At 32.5% G+C, this 19207-nt stretch overlaps 1 protein-coding gene across 4 annotated transcripts in view; it reads right to left on the bottom strand.

Moving 5' to 3' along the window:
* The window catches only part of Stag1 (STAG1 cohesin complex component), a 360527-nt gene that overhangs the window by 194566 nt on the left and 146754 nt on the right, over nt 1–19207 (bottom strand). For 3 of the 4 annotated variants that reach the window (XM_046431592.2, XM_058574788.1, XM_058574790.1), the window contains one exon: nt 7503–7599. The exons of the other annotated variant lie outside the window; for it this stretch is intronic. In XM_046431592.2, coding sequence (XP_046287548.1) covers nt 7503–7599 — 97 coding nt within the window. Of the gene's footprint in view, nt 1–7502; nt 7600–19207 lie in introns of those variants that run through there. 4 annotated transcript variants of the gene reach the window in all.

Here is a 19207-nt window from a genome sequence, read left to right as displayed (position 1 = left end):
ACCATGAATTTGTGAAAACTCAGAATATTACATCACAAGTGAACTCTAATGTAAACCAAGGACTTCAGCTGTTTATAATGTATTAATATGATTTCATCAATTACCACAGTAATTGATAGATCTTAAAACAGAAAATGGAGGTAGAAGGAGGATAAATGAGAACTATCTATATTTTCTGCTTATTTTTTATGTAAGCCTAAAACTGCTCTAAAAATTAAAGTCTTTTGACAAAAAAGGCTCTATTAATAATGAAAGCTTTTAAATGGTTAAAATCCAAAAATAAATTTAATGACAGATGTACACCCCCCCCCAAAAAACCCTCTAAAATAGTGAAAAAAAAAAACAAAAACCCTAAATGGAGAAATAAAATGACCGTGAATTGTAAGATCTGATTTCATAAAAATGTAAATATATCAACCACGGATGTACAAAAATATCATTAATCTTTGCACTTCCACCTGTGAACTACTTTGACATGAACAATGATGGTATAGGAGACTTTCCACTGTCATTCAGTGGGTAGAGCCTATGATGGAGAAATGCTCCACAAAACAAAGAATAATCCAGCCCCAAATGTCAATAGTGTCTATCCAAGTGGAGAAACTCTGATACACACATTCAATATATAATTCTATTTAAATTCTAACAACTTTTGTAATTAGTTTTACCAAGTTTATTGGTAGAACTAATTACAAAACACACAATCTCACATGCACACCAAGAATTTTCTAGTCAAGGGATTTTTTTAAAGTAACAAATTAATTATTAGAATACAGAATCCAGAAAACTTTCCTGTAAGCAAATACTTTGCATAAGCTAATGGTGCCATTGTACAACTAGTAAAAAACCTTAGAGGACTTTTCACACTTAAAAAATCTACAACTCCAGATGGAATAAAGACCTAAATTTCCAAGGTTAAACTGAATATAAATAAACTTTATATAAACTAGAAGTTTTTATTTAAAAACCAGGAAAATATTTTCTTGACTATCATGTAAAGAATTTCTTAAATAAGTTACATGTGGAGTCCCATACCTATACAACCTGAGAAGCTGAGGCAGGAACATCATAAGTTCAATACTAGCATTGACAACTTAATGACATTATCATATAAAAAACACTGAAAAAAGGACTAGGGACATAAAAGTGGTAGAATGCCCTTGGACTCAATCTCTAGTACTACAAAAAGATGAAGGGAAAAGGGGAAAAAAAAAAAAAAAACAACAAGAATTTCCCATATAAAACACAAAATGCACATAAAAGAGAAGACTAACAAATTTCATTACATTTTAAAATTAAGAACTTAGGCTCATTCATTCTTTCAACAAACATTTATAGGTGCTAGAGATATAACAGAGAACAAAACAGAAACCACTTCCCTCATATAATAATATATCAAATTATGAGAAAGAGGAGAAAAAAAGAACCTACTGCAAGGTGGGAAAGGACAGCATATGCATGTGAGTATATGTGTGTAGATATATATATATATTTTTTTTCAACAAGAGACTAGTATTAACAGAAAAATCTTACCAATCAATTAAAAAAAAAACGACCAACATTGCAAGAGTAAAATAATCAACTGATATATGAAATAGTACACAATCTCAAAAGCAGGAGAGGAAATAAAAATGAAAAATATAACATGAGACTTTGGAAGCTACCTCACAAGACAAATCTAAAAATATTGTCAATACTATGTTTGAGCAAAGATATGAAGCCATTTGATTTCAGTGACAGTGACTAGTTAGAGCATTAAAATTAACTACAACCATTTCAACAAAGTATGGCCATTATTTAGAAGTTGTATGTTTTCAAGCCCAGCAAGTACTTTGACTCCATGGTATATAAATCACACCATTTTGTACAGGGATATTAATTAACATGTATAAAAGATAGTTTATAGTAATACTGTTTATATTACCTAGAAGCTAAAAACAATCTAATTTCTTTCAAGGGTAGAAGTATAAATAAACTGGTATGCTTACAAAACTGATATTTTATAGAAGCTCTCAAAATAGGGCAATTTGCCTCTCCAGGGGCATTTAGCAACCTCTACAGACATTTTTGATTGTCAAAACTCAGGGAGAGAAGAAAGAGAGAAATGTGTTATTGGTAACTAAGAGTTATAGGTAAAAGATATTGCTAAATGTTCTATGATACACAGGAGAAACCACCACAACAAAGAATTGTCTTTATCATATCATTGTACATAAATAACTACAGTACAGGAAACATAAAAGTAACACAAAGAGTAGGTATAGTTAACTATCCAAATAAGGAGAGCAGGCAAAACTATTTTATTTAAGGACATAACCACTAATTATAAAGCTATAAAGAAAAGCCAAGAAATAGTTCTCATAAAATCAAGGTAGCACTTATCTCTGTGGGAAATGGAAACAGTTATGATGGGGAGGGTCACACAACACAGAAGGGAAGGTTCTTGTGAAGTCCTGGCAATATTCTTTTCTTTGACTGGAGTAGTGGTAACACTGGAATTCATAATATATTAAATTATATAACCTATACTTACATATTCTATATATCTTCTGTATGTTTAAAATGTCACAACTTAAAGAAACTTAAGAAAAATGATAATGTACTTGTACATGTTTAGAGATAAGGATTCATTAATTTCAAAAGAATACTGATTAATACATAATGAACCCATTAAATATATACTTGTTAGTTTCTAAGCCACAGGCACATATATACACACACACAGATAAGGATACCAGTGCCATTTATTTACTTGGGAGGAGACAATAAATCATAGTATTGCAGTAGGGACATAAAATAAGGGAAAAAAATCAGAATGAGAAGTGTGTTATGTAGCCCATTACTACTCTCATTAACTAGAACCTAATTAAGCTCCTTCTGAAAGTATCCTATGTTTAGGAATCTTAGTTTTCATAAGTACTGCCAGAAAATCAATATGGAACCAAAATTGAGGGTGAATCCAAAGACTGGGTGTCCAAGAGGTACACACATACATTATTAATTATGGTTATATAAGAGTAACATATTTTTTATTTTATCTCAATTATATACATATCACTTTTCTTAACAGCAGCTATTAAGTTGTGAGGACATAAATAACTAGTTTGGATATAACTATTTTATAAAAGGAACCATTGTATTTCTTTTGGCCTAGAGGTGCCACAAAAAAATTACTGTGACACTAATGGGCTCACAAATTAGCAAAGTTCAGAAAACTGATTAACTGCTCCTAGGTTTAATTTTCTGGCAATCCTGCACTCCTAAGGAAGCCCATGGGCCTTTGGAAGTCAATATAAGCACTACAAAACAGAAATATTAGTTGTTATAACCAAATAAGAAAGGTTATTTCTAATCATCAATTCTCAAGCATATACTTTATATAAAAAGACATTTGTCAATGAAAAATATTTATCATTACCCCACATAAACACTTTTGAAATGTTATGTATTGGTGTAAACCAGAATGTATGCATGTATTCATCAATATTATATATTTAATTATATATTAATACTTTTGAACACGGCTAACACATTCATTTAGGCAAGCATAATTCTATTAATCTATCCCTATAGTTCTATGATAAGCCCTTTTAGCTTCCTCATAAATTTATTTCTATAAACATTTATAAAGTTATACAACTTAAGAATACAACACAAGGTTAACAGTTTTAAACTTTTCCTTTGTCATCATTCCCTATTCATTAATACTGAATATATCTTTTATTGAGTTAGTTGGCCCATTTTGATAGAGGGCTCTCACAGTAAATAGAATTCTCTCTAAATGGTTCAAATGAAGAGACTTTTGTGAAAAGACTAAAGATAAATGGGCAGTTAGGGAGGCAATCAGTGGTGCTGATGCAATCTAAGATAGCTAAAGTTGGAAACCAATACTGTATCCTAGGGTTCAAGATCCAAGATGAGAAAACAATACTGCCCATGTTATTCAGTCATGGTAAGATAATCCATTTGCCTTGTCATTGGTTGTGGTATCCTTCTAGTCTGTAACTAATGGCTTTAAAAAAAAAAAAAAAAAAAAGCCTCTCGATGTCCTTACTCTCTTCCTATTTCAAGCCAATTTTATTTATTAACATATCAATTGTACAAACTAACAGGTTTCACTGTGATATTTCCATACATGTATTTATATCATGTGTTGATCATATCCAATTAAATTAGAAATTTAATTTGTAACAAAAAGGTCTATATGTATGATACAAATCTTACCTCAACATATTAGAAATATAGTTCATTTGTCCTTTGACCTTCACTATACTGTGCCTATTATATAAAAGTTTTCAGTTCTTTTTAGTACAGTTTAATTACTGTATGGAATGATATGATTAATTTGTTTCGTTTGCATTCAATTTTAGAACTTACACCTTCATCTTCCTTGATTTCCATTTTATTTTTGTTCAGTGTGTGAAATTTTGAGATAGCATTCAAAGTTAAGGACTATTCAAAAAGCATTTCAACCAGGCATGGTGGTGCATGCCTATAATCCCGTGGTTCAGGAGGCTGAGACCCTAAGCAACTTAGCAAGACCCTGTCTCAAAATAAAATAATAAAAAGGGCTTGGGATGTGGCTCAGTGACAAATCACTCCTGGGTTCAATCTTTAGTACCAAAAAAAAAAAAACAGGTATTTTCAAATTAAGTATCCATCCCCACCCCAATTCCCTCTATATTTTTCCAGCTCATTCTCATTCTCACTCTCCCTCCCTATAAGTAACCAATCTCATTGATCTCTGGTTTATTCTTTTTATATTTCTTTTCAGTCATATAAGCATATACATGTGTATATCTAAATTTCTCCCTTCTTAGGAAAAAAAAAAAAAGGCTGTATACTTCAGATTTTCTTTTGTACTTTGCCCTTAAAAATGTATTAATGCATGTTAGCACAGATATTCCCCATTTTATTTGTTTAAAGTGCCACAAAAGCCCACTGTGTAGTTATACCACAAAGACCTGTTCATGAATGCTTTCTCTTTCAGTAATCACAATAGCAGAGATAGCAGAAAGAACCTGAATATCTTAAGACAGATGAATTGGTAAACAATTTGTGAAATACATATATAAAATGGAGTATTATTCAATCATGAAAGAAAAATGAACTACTGATACATGCTACAACTTATCTAATCCTCAAAAATATAGGGTAAGTACAAAACATCTTTATGTGTCTTCCCAAAATTCTTAGGCTGAAATCTTAAGTCCCAGTGCACTGGTATTAGGAGACAGGGACGAAGGAAATAATTAGGTTATGACAGTTAGTGACATTATAAGGTACCCTTCATAGTTCTTTCACCCTCTTTTTATCATGGATACAACATGAAATCAGTAATTTACAGCCTGGAAGGGAAACCAAACAAGGACCAGACCATACTGGCACTCTTACTCTGAACTTCCAAAAATAAATTTTTGTTTTTTATAAGACAACCAATCTTTCATGATGTTAGAGCCACCCACACTAAGACAGCTGCACGATATAAACTGTATACTTTAAAATAGCTATTATATAGCCAATCCCAAAAGAACAAATGCCGAATGTTTTCTCTTATATAAGGAGGCTGATTCATAGTGGGGTAGGGAGGGGGAGCATGAGAGAAATAGACAAACTCTAGATAGGGCAAAGGGGTGGGAGGGAAAAGGAGAGGGCAGGTTAGCAAGGATGGTGGAATGTGATGGACTCATTATCCAAAGTACATGTATGAAGATACAAATTGGTGTCAACAAACTTTATATACAACCAGAGATATGAAAAATTGTGCTGTATATGTGTAATAAGAATTGTAATGCATTACACTGTCATTTACTTTTAAAAAAAATCAATTTTTAAAAATGGCTGTCATATAAATTTCACATCATTTTTTAAAAAATCACACTGATACCATTTTTAAATCATTAAGCTGAAAATTTTGAGAAATATAGTACTGTTTAAAATAACAAAAAATAAATATATATTTTTCCCTAAAAGGGGGGGGGCATGAAAGCTCTATACACTAATACGTTTTGTGTTATAGGTATGGAGAAGAAATTGTATACATTTCAACCTATAAGTGTGGAAATTAGAACGCTTGAGAGAAAAATAGGTTGGAGGACATATAATAATTTAGACAGGAGCCATCTACTACGCAGAGATAAATGAGAAGACAAAAAGTGTAAAGACTTTTTATTATGTAACTTAAAAATTATTTTTAGAGCCATGGGAATACATTGCAGGAGTAAAATTTTAAAGACTACCTACTACTTTTAAAGTTAAAACCCAGAACTCTTGGAATGCAAGAGATAACATATGAAAAACATATTATCAGTGGTTGCTCCACCAATTTTACCAGAGTAAAATGAAAAAACTTTCTTAGTTTTAAATAGCCTAATCTCTACCTACTCCTTGCCAGTCTCTAAACTCTAAGGTTCAGCCATTGAATTCTGTCCTGGAGTCAACTGTGGTTTCTTGTCTTTTTGTACACTGCTACTTTTTGCTGTTCTCTTCAAACGTCCTTATATTCATTTCAGGGTCTGCTTCCTCTAGGATGTGTTGTTTTGTTGTTTTACCATCTCCCCACATTAATATATACAGGTACAGCCCAGCTGGATCAGAAGCTCCTCCCTATTATTCTCATGATCTTTTGGGTTAGGGATATAGATAATAAATGAAACTGCCTGACTCTTGAGTCTTCATTTTGGCCCTAACTGTATGAATCCAGATAAACTTACCTAAAAACCTTTAATCTCAGATTCTGATCTATAAAATAAGGATCACAACTACCTGATAAGACTGTTAACACAGATTAAATCAACTAATGTAGTTTAGAAAAGCACAAAGTTTGACGTATCTAAACAGTCATTAAATAATATCTGGTTTTTTATCATCGTAACACTTCACTGAACTAGTCACATATTTCCTTTATTATTCCTTACAATAAAGACACCTTTAAATATTAGACTCTTTTAATCTAAGCTATAACTATTCTACATGAGAAAAATATCTAGTAACTACCTGTTAAAATGATAAAAATATCACTTTAATTAAAATATCTTATGAATTTCCAACAAACTGTAAATTTAATACAAATTACAATAGTTATGTTTTCAGCAAAACTTGAGTTTCAACTATTTATATATGAGGATCAAAATATTTGCAAATGCACAAAATTGTGAATGTTAGCAACTACCACACTTTCTAACATGAAGCTTATGTACAAAAATGAGTAAAAACAGCAAAATGTTATGATCTAAAAATTCAATTAAAAAAGCTATTGCATAAAATTCATATTTCCTCCCTAAAGTTTCAAAAAAAATCAGAAATGCATTATTTTATAGGAGCAAAATGGAACTAGAACAAAAATGGATACCCTTAAATAATTTACCAATTATTTTCTCTATCAGAAAAAAATTAGTACATAATTCTAGAATGAATTATATTTGACTAGTGCAGGTGAAGTAAAAAGTCACACTGCTGGGCTGACAGGCTCAATGTACATCGTTTATTTTAATATTCTGTACCTCGACATCCTGAACACTGGATAAAAAAGTTGATTAAATCCAGAAGTGCGATGTCCCTGTCTTGTTTATATGATTCAATCCAGTCGTCCACCACAGACTGTGGAAAAAAAAAAATAAAAATGAAAACTTCAAAAAATTTTGATATCATAGCAAATAAATTTTCAAAAAGTTTGTGTTTGTGGGTCTATTTGAATAAGAAAACTACTTACCTGACACTACTTCTCTGTAGCCAAATAAAAGCAAAGATCACTCTTTTTTAAAAAGGTCAATAAAATGTACATTACTAGTTCTCATTCACAATACACCAAACAAAATCGACTTTACCAATCCCTTGAAGTCAAGCAAATATAATTATTCAGAAATTATATTATAAAAACAACCTCAAAATTAAGCTAACTTCACTCCTTATAGATTAGTAGGTTTTCCTACTAAAGAGTGCAGAACATATGTAACAAAATGAATTTTCTCAGAAATAAAAGGAGGGTTCAATATTTGGAAATCAAATTTATGAAAAAATTAAATGGTTGCACTTCTTAGATTTCAAAACTGTCTGATAAAATTAAGTCAATCTCAATAAAAAAAAATACTTCCACAAAAACCAGAGTAAGATGGAATCTACTCAGAGAAAATAAAGACTAAAATACATTTGTTACTGAAATATTTAAGACATTTCAACTAAACAAGCAACAAAGCAAGGATACCCCTTGTAGCCATTCAACACAGGTTTGAACCTTTTGTTAACGCAAATATTAGTAAAACACTAATAAAAACAAGTCTCTCTTGTTACAAATAAGAAACTTAAGACTCTGCTACAGTGATTCAACATACTAATAAAATAGAAAAAATTGATAAGACCATTGATAAAAAAAAAAGGCTTGAGCATTACAATAACTAGACAACATAAAAGGAAGAGAGGTTTGTTCACAACTAAAAATGCCAAAAATAAATTCAAGAGAGTACAAGTATTAATAAGGAAAATGTTTGAAAAATTTACGGGATATAAAAAATGACATAAATATGTTCTGAATTAAAAAACAATAACACCAAAAAGTTCAGTTTTATCTCAACACTGTATTGTCTTCTCAGCTTCTGAGGCAAACTAATGAGATTTTAGTTGGCATTCTAGTTAGCAGGACTGTTTGGGATATTCTTTGGTAGGAGTTGAGGATGGGAATCAGAATAAATATATAAAACATAATACATTTTTTAAAATTTTATTTGTGCACTGAAGTATGTGTGTATACAGCAAAATGCATAAATCTTAAGTTACACCTTAATAAACTGACCAATACAGCTATGTAATAAACAAGAAAAAGAAAATATTTCCAGAATTGAAACATGTTCCTTCCTGATACTTTCCTGTAAGTAATCATTTCCAATCCAAAGGGTAATTATTATTCTGACAGTTATTACCAAAAATTAGTTTGATATGTTTCATCTTTTGTGTTTCCTTCCAGCAAAGTTATATTATTAAGATGCAATTATGTTATTTTTCATATTAGTAACTCCTTTTTTGTACTGCTGAGTAGTGTTTTACTTTATAAATTGATAATAATTTATTATCCATTTTACTGTTAATGGACATGAAGCTGTTTCCAGATTAGGATAATTACAAGCAAAATGTTTTAAATGTACACATCTTTTGATGAACATACACATTCTTTTCTACTTTCTATATAATCAGCAGTAGACTTGTTAGTATACAGAATATACATGTCAAGGGTTAGCAGACTATGACAAGCAATTTCCCAGAAACAAGTATAGTAAATTATACTTCCACCAACAGAATAGGAACAATATAGGAGATTTCCAGATGCTCCATGTTCCAATCAATACTAGGTATTTTTAGTCCTTTTAATTTAGTCCATTCTGGCTGGGTTAACCTTTTTTTATTACCTTTGATTGAAAAGAATCACTTTCATTTCTTCTAAGTAAAAAGAGAAGACTTTTTTTTGTACATAATCCTATCTTCCTATCTTTTCACACAGGGTTTGGGAGGTTTTATTTTAAAAATAAACAGAAACTAAGAAAAATATTATGGTGGTAGGAGAGGGCAAAAATCAAAAAGAACTATACGGTTATCTGTTGAAAGTTCAGCTCTGCTGAGTGTTAGGTCTCATCACTAGTTCAGGATAATGATGATAACTAGGGAGTAAATGCAGAAACTTTTAAGATTTAACACCCAAGCAAAAAAGCTTTGTGAGACCTTGTTAAAAAAATGTGGCACAAGGCTGAGGAAAAATCTGTTTCTGCATTTCTATGTGGTTCCACCATTGTGAAAGCATTCTGAACATGGTGACAGAATTTTTCATTCCCCGGTATTGATTTATACTCCCACCAGTTATGCATGAAGAGCTCAAAACATTCTGAGAAAACCTGTGTGCTGGAAATTGCATTAGAAGTACTAAAATTTACTACAAAGGTACTGAATACAAATCAGAAAATAACAGACAAGTAACATAAAAGAACAAAGTACAGAAGTAGTTTCAGATATACAGAACACATTACACAGAAAGTATTTCAATTTTAGAAGGAAAACATCAATTTATTAATAAATTATATTAACATAATTGATTATTCATCTAGGAGTTTTAAAAAAATCATACTATTTAAAAGCTCTCAGAAGCCAGGCACAGTGGCGCACTTCTGTAATCAACCTATTCAGAAGGCTGAGGCAGAAGGATCGCAAGTCTAAGGCCATGCTGGGCAACTCAGCAAGACCCTGTCTCAGAATAAAATAATAAGGAAGGGGGGTGCCCCTGAATTCAATTCCCAGCACTGCAAATAAATAAATTAATTAAATTAAATATAAAAGCTACCAGAAAAGTGTGAGGACAAAAGAACAAGAGAATGTAAAGAAATAAAGAAGCCTTGGTAGACAGAAACTACAGACATATATATATGAGAAGTATTACTATGGGCATAGGTGGGTAGATAATGCAGCCTGTTACAGAGGACCTTGTGTGGAAAGGCAGCGGAGCACAACAGACACTAGTATGGCAATTTGTAAATCAATGGATGTGTAACTGATGTGAATCTGCAATCTGTGTATGGGGTGAAGGTGGGAGTTCATAACCCACTAGAATCAAAGTGTGGAATATGATATGTCAAGAAATTTGTAATGTTTTGAACAACCCACAATAAAAAATTAAAAAAAAAAAAAAAAAAAAGAATGTAAATATAAAAAAAAAAAAAAAAAAAAAAAAAAAAGAGAGAAAAAGAATAGAAAACCATAAACATGCCTCATAATCAAACTGCTGGAAATCTTCAGGAAAAAGAATAAAAATCTTAAAGGAGCCAGAAGATATATATGTGGGAACGACTGACAAGAAGGATGGTATATTTCACACCAAAAAATAATGCAAGCTCATGAATAATGGAATGATCTAGTTAAAATACTGAAAGAAAGAAAAAAATATGTCCATACAGAATTTTTTTAATACAGACTCTACCCAAAATAAATCTTCCAAATAAAGGCAAAATAACTTTTAAAACAAAACACTAAAAGAAAAATATAAATAAAACCAAGAAAATGGACTAAACACTTTTCTTGAGAAAAGACTTAGACTGGTCAACAAGACCCAACCATTACGCAGACAAGTAAATTATAGAGAAGGAAAAATGATATTAGCCTTATACATCCAGTAATTACTCCTTGGAAGTCACCTATATTAAGATTTTTATCAACTTTCTGCTTCTTTAGGCTGTGTTTACAGCAGCACCACTCCCTTAAAAAATTTCCTCTTTTTTAAGAGTCTGAGAACTATTAGAGTCCAATTATATCTCTTCTCAGGCCCTGAATTTGAGCCCAATATAACATATTCATTTAAGTAGTTTATTAATATTGTCATTATAAAGAACACTGCTATTTAAAAGAGAAAAAAGATCCAACCACGTGATATTTACAAGAGATACTCCTTAAATACAAGAGCACAAGTAGCTTGCAATATTAGGGTAATAATATATACCATGCAAACAGTAATTGTAAGAATATGGCTACACTAAACAGAAATAAAGACAAGGAATATTATCAAACATGAAGAGGAATATTCCATAATAATAAATTCTTTAGGAAGATATAACAATGCTAAATTTGGATACACCAAATAACAAGTCTCAAAACATATACAACAAAAACTGAACTAGAAGAATAGACAAATTCATAATCATACTGAGATTTTTAATACACATCTCTTAGTAGCTGAAGAAAGAAGCAAACAGACCAAAAAAAGTAAGTATATAGTTTTGAATAAGACAAATGTGACCAAATTGACATGAATAAAAAATAATGTCAATGATTACAGAATATACATTCTAACACACATAGAATTCACCAAAACAGGTTATAGATCAAATCTTTTAAGTACTTAAGGGCCTGAAATAACAAAGAACATGTTCTCTGGCCATAACAGATTCAAGTCAGAAGCAGATAACAAAATATGCCCAAATGTTTGATAATTAGAAAATATTTTAAACTAAAGATAATGAAAACATCTAAGTTTCCAAAATACAGCTAAAGTGGTGCTTATGGAGACAAAACGTAAGACCCTTAAATAGTTACTTATAATTTGACTGGAAATGTGTCTCAGTGGTACAGTGCTTGTCTATCATATACAAGGCTCAATCAATTCCAGTACTACATATATACTTACATATACACACTTATATTTTACAGATTCCACATTTATTTAAAAAGATCTAAATCAATGGTCTAGGGTTCTACCTTAAGAAACATAACATTCCAATATGGGTTGCCCTTATTTGTGGAGTAGGAAAGGTACACAGGATAATTTCAAAAAACATTTTGGATATGATAGTCCTAGATCTTCAAAGAGAATCCTATGACTTTAGACTATCTAAATCACAAATCACAAACACACAATTACTCTGGGACCTTAATATGACAAAGGTTCTATAATCCTAAGTAAGTAGCTTTCAGTATCAATATCCAGTTAACAGAACATAAAAATAATTTTTAAAAAAGCATCTCATAGTAAGTTTTTGTGACTCAGATTTGAAGTGTACTTCATTGACAAAACATAAGTAGCCATATTAGATATTTGGATATTAGAGAAGTGAAGAAATTCTCTACTACCAAGAAGAAAAATTAAATTTTGGTATATTTTTGTTATCTCTGCCAAAATCAGTCCAACTTCCAATAATTGTGGCAGCCTTCCTACCACATAGAGACAATTCCTTCCTGCATGGATATTTTTGTTTAGTAAAAAAGCTAATCAATTTAAATATTTATAAAAGAATGTTTCAGAAAACTAATATATTCATACATTAGGATTAAATGTAAATAGTAACACAAATGAGATGAATCTACAGTTAGCATTAATGATAATGAAGGTTATTTGTGACATTAAGTGAAAAGAGAAATGTGTGATACTAATTTTAAAGCAAATTCACATACATACCTCCAGAATAGAAAAACATATGAAAAATTCAAGCTGTGATACTGATAGTTTTCATATCCTCAATTCAACACAAAGAGTTTTATTATAAGACTTTACTACAAAGAAAATCTCTGAGAGCTCAGCCACAGATATTCAACAAGAAGACCATTAGAAGACTCAAAATTACAGATTATAAATGACAAATATCATGACATTTGTTATAATCATGATTCTTATATACTAGAGGACAGTGCAGAAATTAATATTGTTTTTCTCCATAAGGAATATGAGGCAGTTCAAAAAATAACATTTTTAAATTAAGAAAGAAAATAAAGAGAAAACAACAACAACAAAAATTAAAGCAAGGAAGAAAAATTACATATATGGTACAGAATAGTCAATGTTAAAAATGAATTTTAAATCTTGCCTTTAATCTCTCCATAAGGCTTAGAGATCAATTCAATTTGGTTATCTACAGTGTACTAAGTTGATATTCTTAAACTGTTAGGTAAATATATTTTTCAGTAGCCATTTGACAGAATGTTGGTTAAACACAAAAAGGCACAGAGAACTAGTATCCTATATTATAGATTCATTTGCTTTGTAGAAAGACAAGCAGATGGCAAAGAAAAATACAGTCACATGTAAACTCTAATCTGGGCCAGGAATGATGGCATACACCTATGGTCCAACCTACTTGGAGGCTGAGGCTCGAGGACTGCCTGAGCCTAGGAGACAGAAGTCACTCTGGGGTACAAATAGACCATGCTTCCAGGCAGGTGCGCGGGAAGCGGGGAAGCAGACCTAACCACAGTAATCCTTTTTTAAAAACATTCTAATTTGTTATATGAGAGTGGAATGCATTAAAATGCATATTACACACATATAGCACAATTTTTCACATCTCTAATTGTATACAAAGTATATTCAAACCATTCGCATCTTCATACGTATACTTTGGATAATGATGTCAATCTCATTCCACCATCATTTCTAACCCTATGCCCCCTCCCTTCCCCTCCCACCACTTTGCCCTATCTAGAGTTCATTCCTCCCATGCTCCCCCTCCCTACCCCACTATGAATCAGCCTTGTATCAGAGAAAACATTCCCATTCTCTTCTAAACTGAGAATCAATGTATAATAAATGTATGAAATTTCCCCCCTGCAAATCACATGCATTTTTTTTTTGTGTGTGTGAATGCGTAAGTTCTACATAGTGAGAATTTTCTTATTACTTCATGAGACTTATCTTATTACTACCTGAGGCTTATATCGATGTATAAGTTAAAACTTTTTTTTAACATACATATCACTCTCATTTTATTTATTTATTTTTTTTGTGGTGCTGAGGATTGAACCCATGGCTCTGTGCATGTGAGGCAAGCACTCTACCAACTGAGCTATATCCCTAAAACATTCTTTATTTTTATAGCTCTTCAAAGCCTGAGTTTTGGGTTTGGGATGCAGCTCAGTGGTAGCAATCTTGCCTAGCATGCTAGAGGCCCTAGATTTGATCCCCAGCACCACAAAGCGTGGGACAGGGGAACACAAGCAAGTCTGAGTTTGTCTGTTTTTACTATTTTACACTTATTTTAAATATATTTTTTATATTTTAATGTAGCTCTTCTGATATTTGCTGTTATACACAATGCTATTTCTTTTCATTTGTACTACTGAAGTTTCTGACCGAAGTGATCTTACTGTTATCCTTTTATATTACTACTTAGTTTTTAAGCTTAGATGAATAGTGTGGTCCTTCATACGATAGGATGTATTTTCATTTTACCTTAGAATCAGTTTATAATATCATTTCATACCAATTTCCAGAAAAATAAATAAGGCCCCATGACCACTATATTTCACACTTTCATTTGATACTAATTTTAGTTTTTCCCATTTCTATTATTTTTATGAAATACCAAGCTATTATCAACAAATTGTTTTTTAACCTAACATGGTAACATTAAAGCTAAGTGATAGCCATTTACATAAAAATGGCAGAGAAAGGTATTTTAATATTGATGTCAGGTTTTATAGTTTCTCTTCAGTTTGTAAGCTGCCTTTACATTTACAATATTTACCTCACAGGTCTCATCAGAGGCATTTTGGCAAAATGACAACCTGAATTTCCATTTTTGATGCTTTTCTCATCACATTCCCATTCAGAACAAAGTAACTGTAATGAACAAGGAGGATGCAAGCAAAGATATGGGTTCTACAAGGATCTCTAGAGAAGAGAAATAGCACAAAATGAAGATTTCTTCTCACCAAGAATGCTCAGGGAAAGACAAGAATTTCTTGTTGACATTTCTTTAAAAAGTGGCATATTCAGAGATTGCTAAATCTTCTTTAGAATAGCAGAATTCCTGAGATGTGTGGAACTAAAGCCTACTGCAAATTCTTAACCCAAAAGAAACCACAGGGTCACAGGATGAATTAGTTGCTTCCCACTCCTAAGACTAGGTGGGAAAGCACCAATTAACAGAATTGATTAGAATGATACAGGAATAGAGACTACAGCAACATTCACTACATATGTTTTTGGGTCAGTTAAAAGGCCCTGGTAATTTGACAATATGACTCCTTAAGGAATCAAAACAAAATAATGTGCCTAAAAGACTCAGTAATCAAGAAGTGAAAAAGCAAATCAATTGTATATGAAACCGATGAGGAAATTAAAGCATAGAAACAATGACTGGAAGTTTTAAAAAAAGAAAAAAAGAATTTCCAATTTAAAAATGCCCTGAAATGAAAGAATAATCACCAAGAACAAATGTAATGGCATGAAAATTGTGTGAGTGGGTGGAGGATTGCCAACACATAAAACAAAAATACAAAGAATTCATAAATAAAGGAGCGAAAGAATTGGCAGATGCATTTAGCAGATCTAACTATTTGAGAAGTAGAAAAAAAAGAACAAAGGAAGAAAAATAAATTAATCATTTTAAAAGGAATACCTTGATCAATGAAAGATATAAATCTGAACATATACAAGATTCATCTAGTTATAGCCAGAATTAATTGGAAAATCATACACTCTAAACATACCCAGGTAAAATTCATTAATTCCAAGGAAAAAGTAAAAACCTTACAACATTGAGGACCAAAAATAAATCAGATAAAATGTTTATAAACTATTCTTAGGGATCACCCAATCAGCAATCAATACCTTTAAACAAATAGCCAAGAAATGCTAGACATATAATGAAAGCCTCTGAATTTATTATCAATCTACTGCTTTTCAGTTCCAAATTTATCCTTCAGTATCAGTTCTGTTATAATGGACATTTTCCCTTCACATTAAGAAGTATATCAATTTTATCAGTATAATTTCGGGAGGATAGTAGAAAAGGAAAGAAACTTCTCTTCCTGGTTCTGATATGCTGAGTTTTTCTTTTTTGCTCTTGCTGCTTGGTCTATCCAGGAGGAGTGTATATAAGGAAATACTACAGTGGTTATTAGAGTCTGTAAACAAGTCAAAATAACACCTGGCATTTTGCCAGGGGAATGTTAGAGTTCATAAACAAGTCTGGATGGTGCCTGGCAAAATGCCAGAGGGAGTGGTTTGAGAAGTAACAAAAACAAGCCATTAAGTGTGGAGATTCCTTATTGGTTGACTGATGTATCTAGTTTATGCTAATTAGATAAGCTCTGTGGAATGTATAAATACTGCTCCTGTCCTGCAATAAACGGCTCCTACTCCTGCTGTATCAACGTACACAAGTTATTTGTCACCCCCCGGGTTATTTTGCCCAGCCAGCCGGGCTGCAGCAAGTGGTCTACCTCAGTCTTGTGCCATAGTATACAGTCCTTCACTGACCTTCTGCCTAGCCTGAGACTGATGATTATCCTTTTAAAAAAATGTGTGTGTTGGGCTGGGGATGTGGCTCAAGCGGTAGCGTGCTCGCCTGGTATGCGTGCGGCCTGGGTTCAATCCTCAGCACCACATACAAACAACGATGTTGTGTCCGCCAAAAACTGAAAAACAAATATTAAAATTCTCTCTCTCTCCCTCTCTCTCTAAAAAAAAAAAAAATGTGTGTGTGAAGATAGATAGATAGATAGACTGATTAGTAGATGGACACTATGTCTTTATTTTTATTTATTTATTTTATATAGTGTTGAGGATTTAACTCAGGGCCTCATGCATGCAAGTGCTTTACCACTGAGCTACAACTTCAGCCCTGATGATTATCTGTTTGATATCCCTATGAACATGGTCACTGGTATGTTCCAGGTCTCATGAGGGCAGCAAGTATCACATCTCTCTACAACTATCTACTATTTTTAACAAGTGTACTACCACAAGTGTTGTTTCCTGTTGCCCAGCAAATGCAACCCAGTTTTGCCAAGGCAACCCAGTGCAATCAACCATCCAAGGAACTGCAATTCATCTTTTCCCAACAGAACTGGAAATTCACCATGAAGGAACAGAGGATCCTCCTTTCAAGTTTGACTTTCCTTGAGAAAGGTGCTTCAAGCCTTTTAGAATTATCTTTATTTTTATATATAAAGTTATTCCTCTATAACTTAGTGATTAGTTATAATAAGTTTTACTAACTCAAATGACTGGCTCCTTACTAAATTCAAACTGATAATTATTTCCAGGATATAAAACAGTAGAAATAAGATTTGAGGAGCTGAGTCATACCCTTGGGGTTAAAGACAAGACTATGCTTCTTGCTAGGGAAAACAGAATGCTAGTATAGAAATAGTAACTTCAAAAGTTAACCAAAGCCAGGTGCCATGGCGCATGCCTGTAATCCCAGTAGCTCCAGAGGATGAGACAGGAGGATCTCCTCAGCAGAAGCGAGGCGCTAAACAATTCAGTAAGACCTTATCTCTAAATTACAAAATAGGGGCTGAGAATGTGGCTCAGTAGTTCAGTGCTCCTGAATTCAATCCCTCATACCAAAAAAAAGTGTTAACCAAGTTGTCATCTGTGGTTGGTTGTAATGCAGTGCCCACTCAAGCACATACCTTGGGAGCTTAGTGGCTACTGTAGCTGAATATTATGGCAGTAATAACAAATATTAGGGCAATAGTACAACATAGATCCCACTAAGTACATTACAGGATTTACAGAGAGCAAATGACAAGCTCAAGTCCCTTAAATCTCAGCCTAAATCACAATCTTGAGAATCAAATAACTTCCATGATTGTCTTAGAAGAATCTTTTCCTCCTTTATAGTTATGGGGTTTAAAACTGCTGAAAATCAAGGTGGGAAAAAAATTTTCTTTTTCTACCTAGGGCCGAGGACTAAACTCAGGGCTCTGCCACTGAGCTAAATCCCCAACCCCTAAAATTTTTATGAGTAATTGATTCAGTCTCACCAAACTTCTCCCATCTAGAAAATTATGACCTGAATTGGCAAAGAATGGGATCCTGAAACATGGAACAGAGAATTTTGTTTAATCTCAGATGAAACTAACCTTTGTAAACAACTCTCCCTCATTCCCAAGTAATTTTGAGCCTCCCACACCAATGGAGTAAAGTTCCTTTCCAGTGTCTGAGAAGATGGGCCTTTTTTGGCTTGAAAATTCTGTTTATATGAGCAGATGTAATCCAGCTCTTGTTGACACTTGATCCATAACTGAGTTCAAATCAGCGTGTTCTAAGAGGAAAAGTATATATTGGTAATCCAGGAAGAAATACTTTACAAACCCAGAAGATAACTGAGGAACACATGTGGGAGTAGATTCTAAGCGTATCTGATCAAGAAGGGTAGAATATAACAATACATCATGCTAAATTCATTAATATTAATGTGCTTACTAAAAATTCCAGATTTAACGCAGTAGTTCGTGTAGCTGGTAAAGGCTATATTATCTAGTTGGTGCACTGGAAGTGGATGTAACAGTTGAGGTGCCAGAGCTTCCCTGCACTGACACAGATCAATGATTTAGAGAATTAGGAATGCTGGATTTGATGTATCATGTACAAACTGCATATGTACGCTCCTACTCCCCTCTATGCTCTATGAGAGAGACCAAAACAATGAAAACTGTTATTAGTGAAGGAAGGAAATACACATACATCTTTATAAAGCTCTGTGGTTATTCTTTTTTTTTTTTTTAAGCCAGGTATGACTACATGAGATGTGGTCATTAAGAAGAGTTTCTAGATTTCAATGGAGATAATGGAATTCCAATGGAAAACATTCCAAGTGGCCATACTTAACCATCAAAAACAAAGTGGACATATAATCTCTAAAGGGCAATACACACACACACACACACGCACACACACGCACACACACACAGAGATAAATATTATGTCATTATACAAAGATCTTCAACAATA

This window comes from Marmota monax, unplaced genomic scaffold (assembly GCF_021218885.2).
Source record: "Marmota monax isolate L192 unplaced genomic scaffold, Marmota_monax_Labrador192_F-V1.1 WCK01_AAM20220418_F8-fsc00022, whole genome shotgun sequence".
NCBI classification, from domain to species: Eukaryota; Metazoa; Chordata; class Mammalia; order Rodentia; family Sciuridae; genus Marmota; species Marmota monax.
The sequence above is the reverse complement of the archived record's forward strand: the minus strand, read 5'-3'. Positions and strand labels throughout refer to the sequence as shown.